Source organism: Nipponia nippon, unplaced genomic scaffold (genome assembly GCF_047370975.1).
Source record: "Nipponia nippon isolate SJK-2023a ecotype South Korea unplaced genomic scaffold, ASM4737097v1 scaffold_1, whole genome shotgun sequence".
NCBI classification, from domain to species: Eukaryota; Metazoa; Chordata; class Aves; order Pelecaniformes; family Threskiornithidae; genus Nipponia; species Nipponia nippon.
The window spans coordinates 992,880-1,009,137 of record NW_028262290.1 but is presented as its reverse complement, the minus strand read 5'-3'; the positions used below and the strand labels follow the sequence as shown (position 1 = coordinate 1,009,137).

General features: G+C 72.2%; 2 protein-coding genes across 3 annotated transcripts; one reads left to right on the top strand and one right to left on the bottom strand.

Annotated features, from left to right (window-relative positions):
- Positions 1–243: 243 nt before the first annotated feature.
- Positions 244–5,927, top strand: LOC148057189 (alanine aminotransferase 1-like). 2 transcript variants are annotated; one of them, XM_087735033.1, is made up of 11 exons: positions 244–415; positions 1,286–1,375; positions 1,516–1,624; positions 1,760–1,893; positions 1,973–2,216; positions 2,304–2,383; positions 2,455–2,588; positions 2,656–2,827; positions 3,130–3,285; positions 4,314–4,426; positions 5,772–5,927. In XM_087735033.1, exons 1-11 carry the CDS (start codon positions 281–283, stop codon positions 5,860–5,862), a joined length of 1,458 nt encoding a protein of 485 aa, XP_087591159.1. In that variant the 5' UTR covers positions 244–280; the 3' UTR covers positions 5,863–5,927. The 2 variants fall into 2 exon arrangements, with proteins under 2 accessions (XP_087591159.1, XP_087591100.1); XM_087734974.1 differs by having other exon boundaries at positions 2,301–2,383.
- Positions 5,928–6,069: 142 nt separating this feature from the next.
- Positions 6,070–14,691, bottom strand: GPT (glutamic--pyruvic transaminase). Its single transcript, XM_087734574.1, has 11 exons — positions 14,464–14,691; positions 12,034–12,123; positions 11,839–11,947; positions 11,612–11,742; positions 10,517–10,760; positions 8,950–9,029; positions 8,733–8,869; positions 7,614–7,788; positions 7,156–7,311; positions 6,647–6,759; positions 6,070–6,455 (listed from the first exon to the last, which is right to left on the bottom strand). Exons 1-11 carry the CDS (start codon positions 14,674–14,676, stop codon positions 6,365–6,367), a joined length of 1,539 nt encoding a protein of 512 aa, XP_087590700.1. The 5' UTR covers positions 14,677–14,691; the 3' UTR covers positions 6,070–6,364.
- Positions 14,692–16,258: the final 1,567 nt, after the last annotated feature.

Sequence of the window (16,258 nt, the reverse complement as noted above, 5' to 3'; positions counted from 1 at the left end):
GATGTCCCCAGTGTCCCCTCTGCCATTGCCACGGCTGCGGGCGCCCCGGTCCCTGCGGGGAGATGCTGCAGGGCGGGCGGACTTCGCTCCGTGTCCCCCGCGCACCGCGGTGCCCTGTGTCACCCACGCCATGTGGCACAACTGGCAGGGGACGGACAGACGGACGGCCAGGACCCTGCCCGCCCCGGCACGCCATGCGCCGCCGAGCCCTTAACCATTAACCAGAGCCACCTCCCTGTCCCCCCGCCGCGCTTGCCCACGGCTCTGCTCCTGCCCGGCCATGGCGGCGGTTGGCACCGCGGGGGGCACCGGCTTCGCCCCGTCTCCGGTGAGCCCCGGCAGCTGGCACGCGCCGCTGTCCCTGCTGCAGCCCCTGCTTGAGCGGGCTGCTGCCATCGAGGGGGAGCTGGCCCAGGTGAGAGCCCCACGGGACCCACAGGCACCCACGGGTTCCCGTGGCCACCCAGGCATTCCCGTGGCCACCTAGAGCCCCCCACAGGTCCCCATGGCCACGCAGGGATCCCCATGGCCACCCAGAGCCCCCCACAGGTCCCCATGGCCACACAGGGATCCCCATGGCCACACAGAGCCCCCCACAGGTCTCCATGGCCACCCAAGGATGTCCATGGCCACCCAGAGCCCCCTACGGGTCCCCATGGCCACCCAGGGATCCCCATGGCCACACAGAGCCCCCCACAGGTCTCCATGGTCACCCAGGGATCCCCATGGCCACCCAGAGCCCCCCACAGGTCCCCATGGCCACCCAAGGATGTCCATGGCCACCCAGAGCCCCCCACGGGTCCCCATGGCCACCCAGGGATCCCCATGGCCACCCATGGCCACCCACAGGTCCCCATGGTCACCCAGGGATCCCCATGGCCACCCATGGCCACCCAGAGCCCCACGAGGTTCCCCACAGCCACCCGTGACCCTGAAGCCCCCCCCCCACCCCGCAGCCCTGTCCCCAAAGCCACCCACCTCCCTGCGCCCACTCCCGTCCCCGCGTCCCCCCTCCGGCTCCCCGCGGTCCCCAGGTCCCTGCAGCCCCCCCAGGTCCCCACGCCCACCCAGATCCCATGTCCCCAAAAGCCACCCGCATCCCCAGACCCCAGGGGTGTCCCCAGGGGTGCCCCCACATCCACCCCCAAGGGACGGAGCCCACCCTGGGGTCCCCCCGGCCTTCGGGGTGCCCTGGGGTGCTCCGGGGCGCCCTCCCCCTCGTCCCCCGGGGTTCGAGGAGGGGGACGTGGCCGGTGTCCCCGCTGAGCTGCCCCCTGTCCCCGAGGGCGAGGACAAACCCTTCGCCGAGGTCACCTACTGCCATTCGGGGGACGCGGTTGCCGCCGGCCGCCAGCCCCTCGCCTTCCTCCGGCAGGTAACGGGGACCCCCCCCAAACCAGCTGTGGGGCGCAGCTGGATCCAGCACCCTCCGCACCCAAGGGATGGATGGGAGGGCCGGATCCTGACCCTGGGGGTGCCGGGGATGGGGGGGGGGCTGTGACCCGATCCCCGCAGGTGGCCGCCATCTGCGCGTACCCCGAGCTGCTGGATGCCGAGTGCGTGCCGGCAGACGCCAAGCGGCGCGCGGGCCGGATCCTGCGGCAGCTGCAGGGCGGCAGCCCAGGTACGGTGGGGACGGGGACACCGTGGTGGCGGAGGCGGGGGCCAGCCTCACGGATGCAGGGTGCAGAGGGTTCGCCGGATTCGGGGACGGACGCGGAGGGTTCACCGGATTTGGTGACGCCGGATCCCTCCCCAGGGGCGTACAACCTGGAGTACGTCACTGACACCGTGGCCAAAAAGGTGGCCCATTACCTGGAGCAAAGGGACGACGGCGTCCCCAGCGACCCCCGCCACATTGTCCCCTGCAGCGGCACCGCGGCGGCCATGGTGGTGAGCACAGCGCCGGGACCAACGGTGGCACCTCCGTGGCCACCGAGGACCCTCTGACAACGACGGTTCTTCGCGGTAGGACGTGGTGTTGCTGGTGGTGGACGAGACGGCGGCGCAGCCGACAGGCGTGCTGGTGCCGGTGCCGGGCCCCCCGCTCCACGGGGCGGCGGTGGGGCTGGCGGGGGCCGTGGCCGTGCCGTACCCGCTGGCCGAGGAGCGGGGCTGGGCCGTGGCCGGCGAGGCGGTGCGGCAGGCGCTGCGGCAGGCGCGGGCGAGGTGCCACCCCAAGGTGCTCTGCGTCGTCAACCCCGGGGACCCCACGGGTGAGTTGGGGCCGGGGGGGGACGGGACGGCGGCCCCGTGCCTCAGTTTCCCCCGGCGGGGGGACACGAGCGGGCTCCCCCCGGCAGGGCACGTGCTGAGCCGGCAGAACATGGAAGACATCATCCGGCTGGCGGCTGAGGAAAACCTCCTGCTGCTGGCGGACGAGGTGGGTGCCGGCGGGGCCGGGGGGCGGCCGTACCCCCCAGCCCGCCTCCCCCTGAGCCCTGGGTGCCGCAGGTGCAGCAGGAGCGAGCCTTCCTCCCCGGCCGCCCCTTCCTCTCCTTCAAACGGGTGCTGTGGGAGCTGGGGGCCCCGCTCGCCTCCACCGTCCAGCTCATCTCCTTCTACTCCCTCTCCAAGGGCACCGGGGGGTGAGTATCGACCCCCGAGCCCCCCCAACCCCCTTTTCCAGCCCCCTCCACCCCGCTGCTCCCCCAGGGGCGGATACCGAGCAGGTTTCTTCGAGCTGGTGAACATTGACCCCGGCGTCCTGAAGTGCTTCTACACCTGGGGGCTGTCGGTGTATCCCCCCATCCTGGGGCAGGCGATGCTGGAGGTGGCCATGGAGCCCCCGGCGCCCAACGAGCCCTCGCACCCGGCCGCTCGGGAGGTGAGGGGTGGCGGGGGCCCTGCGCGCACGGCGGGAGGAGAGGCGGGTGCTGTGCGGCCCGGCCCCGGCCCCAGCGCTGACTTCATCCCCACCCCATCCCATCCCACCCCACCCCATCCCATCCCCATCCCATCCCATCCCCATCCCACCCCATCCCATCCCCACCCCATCCCACCCCACCCCACCCCATCCCACCCCACCCCATCCCATCCCCATCCCACCCCACCCCACCCCACCCCATCCCATCCCCATCCCATCCCATCCCATCCCACCCCACCCCACCCCACCCCACCCCGTCCCAGTACCGGCAGGAGCTGCTCCGTGACCTGGCCCACAACGCCCAGCTGGTGCAGGAGGTGCTGGGCCGGGCCCGCGGCATCCGCTGCCGGCCCCTGCACGGCGGCGCCCGCGCCTTCCCCCGCCTCCAGCTCCCGCCCCGCGCCCTGCGCCAGGCCCGGGTGAGCGCTGGGGGACGGGGAGGGGGCACCCGGGGGCGCGGAGCCACGGGGAGGGGAGCGTCCTGGGGACGGGAGCCATCCCGGGGATTTGGGGCAGCGTGGGACTATGGGGCATCCTGGGGACGTGGGGCGTCCTGGGGACAGTGGGCGTCCTGGGGACGGGAGCCATCCCGGGGACGTGGGGCAGCGTGGGACTATGGGGCATCTTGGGGACGTGGGGCGTCCTGGGCACATGGGGTATTGGGGGTCCGTGGGGACAGGAGCCGCCCCAGGAGCACGGGACACTGTGGGAGTGTGGGCATCTTGGGGACATGGGACATCCTAGGGACAGGAGCCACCCCAGGGACGTGGGACAGTGTGGGATTTTGGGGAACCCTGGGGTATTGGGTGTCCTGGGGACATGGGGCACCCTGGGAGGTGGGGCACCGTGGGAGCACAGGGCATCCTGGGGACACGGGACACTGTGGGGACGTGGGACACACCAGGGACGTGCAACACTGTGGGAGCATGGAGCATCTTGGGGACATGGGGTATTGGGGGACCGTGGAGACAGGAGCCATCCCAGGGACGTGTGGGGCACCGTCCGGTCTGGGGAGTCCTGGGGACAAGAGGTGTCCTGGGGACATGGGACACCCTGGGAGATGGGACACCCTGGGAGTACAGGGCATCTTGGGGACTTGGGGCATCCTGGGGACTTGGGACATGCCAGAGCATGGGGCATGCTGGGGACAGGAGCCACCCCAGGGATGTGGGACACCATGGGACATGGGGCATCTTGGGGACATGGGGTGTCCTGGGGACATGGGGCATCTTAGGGACATGGGGTGTCCTGGGGACATGAGGTGTCCTGGGGACACTGGGCGTCCTGGGGACATGGGGCACCTTGGGGACATGGGGTGTCCTGGGGACACTGGGCATCTTGGGGACATGGGGCATCTTGGGGACATGGGGCGTCCTGGGGCCACGGGCCACCCTGGGGCCGGGCTCCCCCACGGCGCAGGGTGACGGTCCCGTCCCTTCTCCCCCAGGTGCTGGGCCTGGAGCCCGACGTCTTCTTCTGCCAGAAGCTGCTGGAGGCGACGGGGATCGTGGTGGCCCCGGGGAGCGTCTTCGGGCAGCCGGCGGGCACCCACCACGTGGGGTACTGGGGGGGGGCTGGGGGGGGCTGGGGACTGGTGGACACTGGGAGGCTGGGGTTGGTTGGGGCTGGGAGGTTGGGGTTGGAGGTTGGGTGCTGGGGAACTGGTTGGCACTGGAAGGTTGGGTGTTGGGGACTGGTTGGCACTGGGACGTTGGGGTTGGAGGTTGGGTGGTGGGGACTGGTTGGCACTGGGACGTTGGAGATTGGGTGTTGGGGACTGGTTGGGGCTTGGGGTTGGGTGGTGGGGACTGGTTGGCACTGGGAGGTTGGGGACTGGTGGACACTGGGAGGCTGGGGTTGGTTGGGGCTGGGAGGTTGGGGTTGGAGGTTGGGTGTTGGGGACTGGTTGGCACTGGGAGGTTGGAGGTCGGGTGTTGGGGACTGGTTGGGGCTTGGGGTTGGGTGGTGGGGACTGGTTGGCACTGGGAGGTTGGGGTTGGAAGTTGGATGGTGTGGACTGGGTGTTTGGGGTCTGGTTGGGGACTGGTTGGCACTGGGAGGTTGGGGCTGGTTGGCACTGGGAGGTTGGGGGTTGGATGTTGGGGACTGGTTGGGGTTTGGGGTTGGGTGTTTGGGAACTGGTTCACACTGGGAAGTTGGGGACTGGTTGGCACTGGGTTGGGTGTTGGAGGCTGGTTGGGGCGGGGTTTGGGGGTGGGAGGAGGCTGGTTGGGGTGGGGGGTTGGGGGCTGAGGTTTGGGTGCTGGGGTTGGGGGGTGAGGTTTGGGGTTGGGCGTTGGGTGCTGGTGGGGGTTGGGTTGGGACATTGAGGGTTGGGTGTTGGGGGCTGAGGTTTGGTTTGGGTGTTGGGTGCTGGTTGGGGTTGGGTTGGGGGGGGTTGAGGTTTGGTTTGGGTGTTGGGTGCTGGTTGGGGTTAGGTTGGGGGGGTTGAGGTTTGGTTTGGGTGTTGGGTGCTGGTTGGGGTTGGGTTGGGTGTTGGGTTTGGGTTGGGGGGTTGAGGTTTGGTTTGGGTGTTGGGTGCTGGTTGGGGGGGTTGAGGTTTGGTTTGGGTGTTGGGTGCTGGTTGGGGTTGAGTTGGGTGCTGGGTTTGGGGGGTTGAGGTTTGGTTTGGGTGTTGGGTGCTGGTTGGGTGCTGGGGGCTGGTGGCAGCCGAGGGCCGGGGTTGGGGCGCGGCTGGGACGGGTGGGCGAGGACGGGTGACGTCCCTTGAGGTTGGCCAATGGGGACGTCGCGGCTGGAGGGGCTGCTTGGGGACCACCGGCTCCGGACACCAGGAGGTTCCGGGGGGGGGGGGGGGCACCGGGGCTGGGGGGGGAGGGTGTGGGGGGGGGGGGGGCCCACCCGCGTCCCCGCCGCGCCCCCACCCACGCCCCCACCCCCCCAGGCTGTCGCTGCTGCCGCGGGCCGGGACGCTGGAGCGGGTGCTGCTGGCCCTCACCCGCTTCCACGCCGCCTTCCTGCGCGACTTCTCCTGAGGCGGCGGGGGCCACCCCGGCCCCGCGTCTCCCCCCCGACCCCATTAAACCCCCCGCAGACGGCACCGCGCCTCCGCTCCGCCCCACCCCCCCCCCAGGGACCCACGTCACGAGCGCGGCGGAGGGGGGGACAGGGTCTCAACCCAACGCCGTTGGGCGCTGGTGGCGCACCCATGGGTGGTGGGAGGTGACGCGCGGCTCCGCCCGGCTGGTCACTACTGTTTATTAGTGGGGTTTCCGAGGGGAGAACCGGCTCTGGCCGCCGTCCCCGTGTCACCCCCCAAGGGATGTGGGGACAGCGGAGGGGGGGGGGGACCCGCCCCGGGACACGCGGTGCCCTCGTGTCCCCCACCCCGAGAAGGCACAGAGGGGTTGAAGGCACTTGAAGACCACCGAGACCCCCCGGGGCCCGGCGAGGAGTGTGGCGGGGCGGTGGGTGCTGGGTGGGGGGGTGCTGGCTGGGGGGATGGGCGCCGGGGTGGTGGGGGTGGGGACGCCGGCGTTAGGAGTACTCCTTGACGAACTTGGCGTAGAAGGTGCTGAGCTTCTCCAGCAGGACCTGCAGCTTCTCGGTGGGGGGCAGGATGGTCATCCTGGGGCGAGGAGAGGGGCTGGCACCGGGACGGGACCCCCAGCACCCGCCGCGCACCCCTTTCGCCCTCCTCCCTGCACCCCCCCGACCTCGCGGCCACCCCCCGACTTGGGGACGGGGGTCTTGGGGTCCAGCCCCGTGGTGGGACCCCGTCCCCGCGTCCCCGTCCCCCCCCCCGCCCCGGGCACCCACCGAAAGTGGAAGGTGCCTTCCCGCTGGCCGAAGCCGCTGCCCGGCACCACGCAGATCCCCGTCTCCTCCAGCAGCTTCATGCAGAAGAACATGTCCGGGGCCTGGCCCTCCGCCTGCGGGCCGGGGCAGGGCTCAGCGCCACGCGGCGCGACGGGACTCGAGCACGGCCTGGGACTCATCCAGCCCAGCCCCACAGCCCCCAGGACCCATCCTGCCCAACCCCATAGACCCCAGGACCCATCCTGCCCAACCCCATAGACCACAGGACCCATCCTGCCCAACCCCATAGACCCCAGGACCCATCCTGCCCAGCCTCATAGGCCACAGGACCCACCCTGCCCAGCCCCACGGCTCCCAGGGATGGATCCAGCCCAGCCCCACATTGCCCAGGACCCATCCTGCCCAGCCCCATGGTACCAGGGCTGATTCTGCCCAGCCCCACGGCCCCCAGGACCCATCCTGCCCAGCCCCACATTGCCCAGGACCCATCCTGCCCAGCCCCACAGCACCTCGGCGGCGGCCAGGGCGCGGGGCGGCAGCTCGATGCGGGGGAAGGAGTACATGGCGCCCTGCACGGGGTTGCAGCGGATGCCGGGCACCTTGTTGAAGATCTCCTGGGTGAGCTGGGCCTTGTGCGCCAGGGCGCTGAGCACCGCTTGCTTCTCCTGCCGGGACAGCTGGGCTGGGGACAGCTCCTTCCCATCCCATCCCATCCCATCCCATCCCATCCCATCCCATCCCATCCCATCCCATCCCCATCCCCATCCCCACCCCATCCCCACCCCATCCCATCCCATCCCATCCCATCCCACCCCACCCCACCCCACCCCATCCCATCCCATCCCACCCCATCTCATCCCATCCCATCCCATCCCACCCCATCCCATCCCCACCCCACCCCACCCCACCCCATCCCCACCCCCACCCCATCCCACCCCATCCCCCCCGCCCCACCCCCACCCCCTACCGCCACGAAGCGCTCGTAGGAGGGGTCCCCGGGCTGCGGCGGGTTGACGACGGCGTCCAGGAGGATCTGCCCCGGCACGGGCGGGCACAGCCGCACCGACACCAGCTTGGCCAGCTGCTGCTGCACCTCGGGGTGCATGTTCACCACCTCCACGTAGCCGCCGCGGAACCCGCACCTGGCGCGGGACGGCCCGTCACCGCGGGGACGCGGCGGGGGGCACGCGGGGGTGGGGACCCGCGGAGGAGGAGCCCCGGACCCACAGACGGCCCCGAGGGGGACCCACGGGCAGGAACTGACGGGGAGGGACCCCCGGGTGGGACCTACGGGTGGGGGGCCGTGATGGGAACCCACAGCCGAGGAGCCACCAGGCTGGGGCACCTACGTCCTCCGAGACCCACAGAGCTGTGTCACATTGTCCCCGCAGCGCTGTGGCGTCACCGTCCCCACCCCTGGGACCCACAGGGTCGTGGTGTCACCATCCCCACCCCATGGCATCCACAGGGCCCTGGCGTCACCATCCCCACCCTTGGGTTCCGTGGGGCCATGGCATCACCATCCCCACCACAGGGGATCCATGGGGTGGTGGCATCACCACCTCCAACCCTGGGACCCACAGGGCCCTGGTGTCACCATCCCCACCCCATGGCATCCATGGGGTGGTGGCATCACCATCCCCACCCTTGAGACCCACAGGGTTATGGCGTCACCACCTCCAACCCTGGGACCCACAGGGTCGTGGCGTTACCATCCCCACCCTTGGGTCCCACCGGGTCGTGGTGTCACCATCCCCACCCCATGGCATCCATAGGGTGGTGGTATCTCCATCTCCAACCCATGGCATCCATGGGGTGGTGGCATCACCATCCCCACCCTTGGGTCCCACTGGGTTGTGGTGTCACCATCCCCACCCCATGGCATCCATAGGGTGGTGGTATCTCCATCTCCAACCCATGGCATCCGTAGGGTGGTGGCGTCACCATCCCCACCCTTGGCACCCACAGGCCATCTCCATCCCCGTCCCAGGTCTGCAGCACCCCTTGGCCCCGCGGGACCACGGCCACCCGCACCCAGGGCGACAGCGGCCGAGCGGGGTGGGGGGCACCCGGTGGTGGGACTCACTCGCCCATGAAGCCCTTGGAGACGGAGTGGAAGGAGGCCAGCTCCACCACCTCCGAGTAGGGTGGCCCCATCTCGAACAGCACCTTCTTGAAGGAGTGGAAAGCCGAGCCCTGGGCGTAGACGTTGTCCTGGTACACCTGGAGGGACGCGGTGCGGCCGTCACCGGGGCGCCGGGGCGGGGACGGGGGGGGGAGGGCACCCCGCGGGCGCCGCTCACCTCGTCGGCCATGAGGAAGAGCTTCTCCTCAAAGGCGAATTTGATGACGTCCTCGATGCACTGCCGGCTCTGGACCTGTCCTGGGGGGGACGCGGCCTCAGGGGACATCGTGGCGGTGGCACCGGGGGGTCCCGGCCCCGGCTGGGTTTTTGGGGGCTCCTGGTCCGAACCCCAGGACCAGTAGAGCACTGGGGGTCCCAGCCCTGGTCCTGATGGTCCCAGTCCCAGTAGGGAACTGGGCTCCCAGTACCAGCCCGGGGGTCCCAGCCCTGGTCCTGATGGTCCCAGTCCCAGTAGGGAACTGGGCTCCCAGTACCAGCTCGGGGGTCCCAGCCCTGGTCCTGATGGTCCCAGTCCCAGTAGGGAACTGGGCTCCCAGTACCAGCTCGGGGGTCCCAGCCCTGGTCCTGATGGTCCCAGTCCCAGCAGGGAACTGGGCTCCCAGTACCAGCCCTGGCGTCCCAGCCCTGGGGTCCCCATAGAGTCTTGGGGGTCTTAGCCCCATCCTATGGGTCCCAGTCCAGTCCCAGGGTCCCAGCCCAGTCCCAGGGTCCCAGTCCCAGCCTAGAGATCCCAGCTCCAAGGTCCCAGCCCAGCCCTGGGCTCCCAGTTCAGCCCAGGGGTCCCAGTCCAATCTTGGGGTCCCAGCCCTGGGGTCCCAGTCCAGTCCTGGGGTCCCAGTCCAGCCCCAGGGTCGGCCCGGGGTCCCAGTCCAGGGGTCCTAGTCCAGTCTTAAGATCCCAGTTCAGCCCAGGGGTCCCAGCCTCAGCCCCACAGTCCCAGCCCAACCCCGGGCTCCCAGTCCAGCCCAGGGGTCCCAGTCCAGTCCCAGGGTCCCAACCCAGTCTCAGGGTCCCAGTCCCAGCCTAGAGATCCCAGCTCCAAGGTCCCAGCCCAGCCCTGGGCTCCCAGTCCAGCCCAGGGGTCCCAGTCCCAGCCTGGGGGGGGGGGGGGGTGGGGGTCCCAATCCAGTCTTGGGGTCCCAGCCAAGTCCTAGAGCCCCAGCCTAGGGGGTCCGAGCCCCTCCCAGTGCTCCCAGTCCCAGCCTAGGGAATCCCAGTCCAGCCCAGTGCTCCCAGCCTAGGGGGTCCCAGTCCAGTCTTGAGGTCCCAGCCCAGTGCTCCCAGCCCAGCCTAAGGGGTCTCAGTCCAGTCTCGGGGTCCCAGCCCCGGGGTCCCAGCCCAGCCCAGTGCTCCCAGTCCCAGCCTAGAGGGTCCCAGTCCAGTCTCAGGGTCCCAGCCCCAGCCTAGGGGGTCCCAGTCCAGTCTTGAGGTCCCAGCCCTGGGGTCCCAGCCCAGCCCAGTGCTCCCAGTTCCAGCCTGGGGAGTCCCAGTCCAGCCCAGTGCTCCCAGTCCCAGCCTAGGGGGTCCCAGCCCAGTCTCGGGGTCCCAGCCCCAGCCTAGGGGGTCCCAGTCCAGTCTTGAGGTCCCAGCCCCAGGGTCTCAGCCCAGCCCAGTGCTCCCAGTCCCAGCCTAGGCGTTCCCAGTCCAGTCTCGGTGTCCCAACCCAGTCTCAGGGTCCCGGCCCAGTGCTCCCAGTCCATCCCAGTGCTCCCAGCGCCGGGTACCGGTGGGGTTGCCGGGGTTGATGATGCAGAGGACGCGGGGGCAGCAGTGACGCCGGCCCTCGGCCAGCGCCCGCCGCAGCTCGGCCACGTCCAGCGCCCAGCACTTCTCCTCGTCCAGGTAGTAGCTGAGCTGCACGGCGCTGAGCTCGGCGATGGCGGCCGAGTAGAGGGGGTACTGGGGGATGGGGATCAGCACCCCCGTGCGCGTCGGCCCCGACCCGGACACCAGCAGCTTCAGGATGGTCTGCGGGGACGGGGGGCGGTGAGGGGACAGGGACGGCGTGGGGACAGGGACAGGGACGGCGCGGGGACAGGGATGGGGTTGGCTTGGGGACAGGGACGGGGCGGGGACAGGGACGGCGCGGGGACAGGGATGGGGTGGGCTTGGGGACAGGGACGGCGTGGGGACAGGGACGGGGTGGGGACAGGGATGGGGTGGGCTTGGGGACAGGGATGGTGTGGGCATGGGGACAGTGAGGGGACAGGGACAGTGGCACTGTGGGGATGGTGTGGGCATGGGGACAGTGAGGGGACAGGGACGGTGGCACTGTGGGGACGGTGAGGGGACAGGGACGGTGTGGGCATGGGGATGGTGAGGGGACGGGACGGTGAGGGGACAGGATGGTGGCACTGTGGGGACGGTGAGGGGACAGGGACGGTGTGGGCATGGGGACAGTGAGGGGACGGGACGGTGAGGGGACAGGATGGTGGCACTGTGGGGATGGTGAGGGGACAGGGACGGTGTGGGCATGGGGACGGTGAGGGGACAGGGACGGTGGCACTGTGGGGACAGTGAGGGGACAGGACGGTGGCACTGTGGGGCCGGCGCGGGCCGAGCCCGGTCAGAGCAGCGCCGGGGGCAGGACGCCAGCACGGGCCCCACGGAGGCGTGGGGACACCGCGGGGGCCTGGGGACAGCGGGGACACGGCGTCCCCAATGCCACCCCCCCCCCCCCGCCGTGGCACTGCCCGTCCCGGCGCCGGCGCCAAGCCCGGCACAAAGGTCCCTTTGTGGGCGCCCGCCGTGGGAACGGCGGCCGGTGGCGGCCAGCCCGGGGCGCGGGTGACGCGAAGGGTGGCCGCCGTCCCCCGTACCACGATGGCGTCGCTGGCCCCGGTGGCGAGGAAGATGTCCTGGGGCTCGGCGGGGACGCCGTCGCGGCGCTCGAGGAACCGCGCCACGTCTTGCCGCACCAGCTCGATGCCGGGGCTGGCGCTGTAGGCACCTGGCGGTTGGGGACACGGGAGGGTGACGCCGGGGCGGGGGGTGCGGGAGGTGACAGGGTGCCGCCCCCCCACCCCGCGGCGGCGGTGGCACCCACCGGCGCTTTGCCCGCCGCAGGCCGCCAGCAACCGGCGGGCCCGATCCTTGGCGTCGTCGGGGATGGAGGGCTCGGCCAGCAGCTCCGGGTACAGGCAGAGGGCTGTCACCTGGCGGGTTGGGGACAGGCGGTCACCCCCCAGCGGGTGACAACCCCCCCGGACGCCGGGGTCCCCCCGTTGTCCCCCGCCGGTACCTGGCGCAGGAAGGTGATGGGCTTCTGGCCCATGGCGTGGGCATCGCCGATGTTGGCCTTGATCACCTCGGTGAAGGGCTTGGGGACGCCCTGCGGGACGGGGACGGGGACGGGGACGGGGACGGGGACGGGGACAGGGAAGGGGATGGGGACAGGCACAGGGACACAGGGACACAGGGACAGGGGGACAGGGGACAGGGGACGGGGAATGGGACAAGGATAGGGACAGGGTGACAGGGACAGGGGACAGGGACAGGGAAGGGGACAGGGATGGGGACAGAGGGACAGGGACAGGGGACAGGGACGGGGACAGGGGACAGAGAAGGGGACAGGGACGGGGACAGGGGGACAGGGGACAGGGACGGGGGACAGGGGGACAGGGGACAGGGGGACAGGGATGGGGGACAGGGGGACAGGGGGACAGGGGGACAGGGTCAGGACCCGGCCGCCCGGGGGTGGCACCGCTGTGGTGGGGGTGGCGGCAGCAGCGGGGCGACCCCCGTGTGCCAGTGTCACCCCCGTGTCACCCCCATGTGCCCTGTCCTGGGGGTGGCTCTGGGGACACCGGGGCACTGGGGACATGGGGACACTGGGAACTGGGGGCCTTGGGGACACTGGGAACTGGGACGTGGGGACTTTGGGGACACTGGGAACACTGGGACATGGGGGCCTTGGGGACACTGGGAACACTGAGGCATGGGGACACTGGGAACACTGGCATATGGGGACCTTGAGGACACTGCAACATGGGGACACTGGGACATGGGGGCCTTGGGGACACTGGGAACTGGGACGTGGGGACTTTGGGGACACTGGGGACACTGGGACATGGGGACACTGAGGCATGGGGACACTGGGAACTGGGGACATGGGGACAGTGGCCACGGGCCCGAGCCGTCCCCGAGCCTCGGTGCCACGTCCCCAGCGCCGGGGTGGCCTTGGCCACCTCCCGCCTGGCCCCGGACTTTGGCCACCCCGGGGGGGGGGGGGGGGGGGGCCGGGCACTGCCCCCGCCCGTCACCCGTCACCCCCCGTCACCCGTCACCCCCCGTCACCCTGCCACCCCCTGTCACCCTGTCACCCCCCGTCACCCCCCCGTGTCCCCGAGGAGCCCTGTGCCCCCCCAGCACCCACGGGGGGACGGGGGGGACAGGGGACACAGGGACATGGGGGGGGGGCCCGATCCTGCACCTGCGGGGGGGGGGGGGGGCTGGGTTTGGGGGTGCGGGGGGCCCCGAGGGGGGTCCCTGGGGTTGGGGGTCCCTGGGGTTGGGGGTCCCTGGGTTGGGGGTGCCCAGGTTGGGGGTTCCCACGCCCATGGGTGTTGGGGTCCCTGGGTCTGGGGGTCGCCGGGTCCGGCGGTGCCCGGGGTTGGGGGGTCCCTGGATTTGGGGTGTCCAGGTTGGGGGTGCCCGGGTTGGGGGTTCCCCCTTGGGGTTTGGGGGTCCCTGGGCCCGGGGGTGCCCAGGTTTGGGGGTCCCCCCCCGGGGTGTGGGGGTGGTTGGGGGTGCCCAGGTTTAGGGGTTGCCCGGGGGTTGGGGGTGCCCAGGCTGGGGGCTCTGGGGGCGTTTGGGGTGCCGGGGGTCCCAGGTTTGGGGGTGCCGGGGGTTGGGGGGGGTTGGGGGTGCCGGGGGTTCCCCAGGGTCTGGGGGTGTTGGGGGTTCCCCGGGGTCGGGGGTGCCGGGGGTTGGGGGTGCCGGGGGTTGGGGGTTCCCCGGGGTCGGGGGTGCCGGGGTGTTGGGGGTGCTCGGGGGTTGGGGGTGCCCGGGGTGGGGGTTCCCCGGGGGTCGGGGTTTGGGGGTTCCCCGGGGTCGGGGGTGCCAGGTGTTGGGGGTGCCGGGGTTTGGGGGTTCCCCGGGGTCGGGGGTGCCGGGTGTTGGGGGTGTTCGGGGGTCGGGGGTGCCGGGGTTTGGGGGTTCCCCGGGGTCGGGGGTGCCGGGGTGTTGGGGGTGTTCGGGGGTCGGGGGTTCCCCGGGGTCGGGGGTGCCGGGGTGTTGGGGGTGCTCGGGGGTCGGGGGTGCCCGGGGTGGGGGTTCCCCGGGGTCGGGGTTTGGGGGTTCCCCGGGGTCGGGGGTGCCAGGTGTTGGGGGTGCCGGGGTTTGGGGGTTCCCCGGGGTCGGGGGTGCCGGGGTGTTGGGGGTGCTCGGGGGTTGGGGGTGCCCGGGGTGGGGGTTCCCCGGGGGTCGGGGTTTGGGGGTTCCCCGGGGTGGGGGGTGCCGGGGTGTTGGGGGTGTGGGGGGGTCGGGGGGGGCGGGGTGTGGGGGTGCCCCGGGGTGGGGGGTGCCGGGTGTTGGGGGTGCCGGGGTTTGAGCTGGCCCCAGGGACGGGGGTGCCGGGGTGTTGGGGGTGCTCGGGGGTCGGGGGTGCCCGGGGTGGGGGTTCCCCGGGGGTCGGGGTTTGGGGGTTCCCCGGGGTCGGGGGTGCCGGTACCTGGCGCAGGTCCCGCTCCAGGCGCAGGGCGCGGGCGGCGATGGGCCCCCGCACCGCGTACTCCAGGCGCCGCACGGCCGGGTTGAGCGTGGCCGGGCTCAGCACCGGCCCCCGGCCGCCCCCGCCGCCGCCGCCCCCGCCGCCCCCCGCCGCCGCCATGGCCGCCCGCAGCCCCCGGGGCCGCCCCGCCCGCAGCGCCCGCAGCGCCCGCATGGAGCGGGGCAACCGGAGCCGGCAACCGGAGCCCGGGGCGGGCGGGGAGCGGGGCGGCACCGCCCCGGGGCTGGGGGGCGAGCGGCGGCGGGCGGCGGCGGCACCGCCCCGGGCAACGGGCGAGCGGCGAGCGGCGAGGGGCGAGGGGCGAGGGCGGCGGCGGCACCGCCCCGGGCAACGGGCGAGCGGCGAGGGGCAACGGGCAACGGCGGCGGCACCGCCCCGGGCAACGGGCGGCAACGGGCAACGGGCGAGGGGCAGCGCGGGGAGAGGGGGACAGGGGACAGGGGGACAGGGGGGGACAGGGGGACATGGGGACACGGGGACACACGAGACAGGGGACACGGGACAGGGGGACATGGGGGGACAGGGGGACAGGGGACAGGGGGACACGGGGACAGAGGGACACGGGGGGACACGGGACAGGGGGACACGGGAGACAGGGGGACGGGGGGGACAGGGGAGAGGGGACAGGGGGACACGGCAGGACGGGGGGGGCACAGGGACCACACGGGGGGGCACGGGGGGAGGGACATCGGGGGACACGGAGACGGGGGGGACACACGGGGGGCTGGGGGCCGCGGGGGGCCGGCAGCGGGGGGAGGGGCGACCCAGGGCGGGGGGGGCTGGGACCCGCGGGGGGGACACGACCGGCGCCCAGTGCCCCCCAGTGGCCCCCATAGCCCTGCCCCACACCTCCCAGTACCCCCCACTGCCCCCCATAGCCCTGCCCCACAGCTCCCACTACCCCCAGTGCCCCCCTTAGCCCTGCCCCACAGCTCCCAGTGCCCCCCAGTGCCCCATAGCCCTGCCCCACAGCTCCCAGTACCCCCAGTGCCCCCCAAGTGCCCCATAGCCCTGCCCCACAGCTCCCAGTGCCCCCCACAGACCTGCCCCACAGCTCCCAGTGCCCCCCAGTGGCCCCCATAGCCCTGCCCCACAGCTCCCAGTGCCCCCCAGTGCCCCATAGCCCCCCAGTGCCCCCCTTAGCCCTGCCCCACAGCTCCCAGTGCCCTCCAGTGCCCCATAGCCCCCCCAGTGCCCCCCTTAGCCCTGCCCCACAGCTCCCAGTGCCCTCCAGTGCCCCATAGCCCTGCCCCACAGCTCCCAGTACCCCCAGTGCCCCCTAAGTGCCCCATAGCCCTGCCCCACAGCTCCCAGTGCCCCCCAGTGCCCCATAGCCCCCCCAGTGCCCCCCTTAGCCCTGCCCCACAGCTCCCAGTGCCCTCCAGTGCCCCATAGCCCTGCCCCACAGCTCCCAGTACCCCCAGTGCCCCCTAAGTGCCCCATAGCCCTGCCCCACAGCTCCCAGTGCCCCCCAGTGGCCCCCATAGCCCTGCCCCACAGCTCCCAGTGCCCCCCACAGACCTGCCCCACAGCTCCCAGTGCCCCCCAGTGCCCCCCTTAGCCCTGCCCCACAGCTCCCAGTGCCCCCAGTGCCCCCCGGCCCCGCGCTGCTTCATGGTTCCCCCCCCCCCCGCGCTCCGCAGCGCCCCCTACCGGTCCCAACCGCCGCCCCGCGCCAGCCCCGCCCACCCCCACCTCCGAAGCCAATCAGAGCGCGGGGCCGTCGGCGCTGGCC

Bases quoted from the DNA above. Each gene is read 5' to 3' on its own strand.
- LOC148057189 (XM_087734974.1), top strand. From the start codon at position 281: ATGGCGGCGGTTGGCACCGCGGGGGGCACCGGCTTCGCCCCGTCTCCG. The intron at 2,384-2,454 runs GTGGGTGCCGGC...TGGGTGCCGCAG, and splicing joins TCCTGCTGCTGGCGGACGAG to GTGCAGCAGGAGCGAGCCTT. The intron at 2,589-2,655 runs GTGAGTATCGAC...CTGCTCCCCCAG, and splicing joins CTCTCCAAGGGCACCGGGGG to GGGCGGATACCGAGCAGGTT.
- GPT (XM_087734574.1), bottom strand. From the start codon at position 14,676: ATGCGGGCGCTGCGGGCGCTGCGGGCGGGGCGGCCCCGGGGGCTGCGG. The intron at 10,761-11,611 runs GTACGGGGGACG...CCGTCCCCGCAG, and splicing joins GGGCCAGCGACGCCATCGTG to ACCATCCTGAAGCTGCTGGT. The intron at 7,789-8,732 runs GTGAGTCCCACC...GTCCCGCGCCAG, and splicing joins TCCAAGGGCTTCATGGGCGA to GTGCGGGTTCCGCGGCGGCT.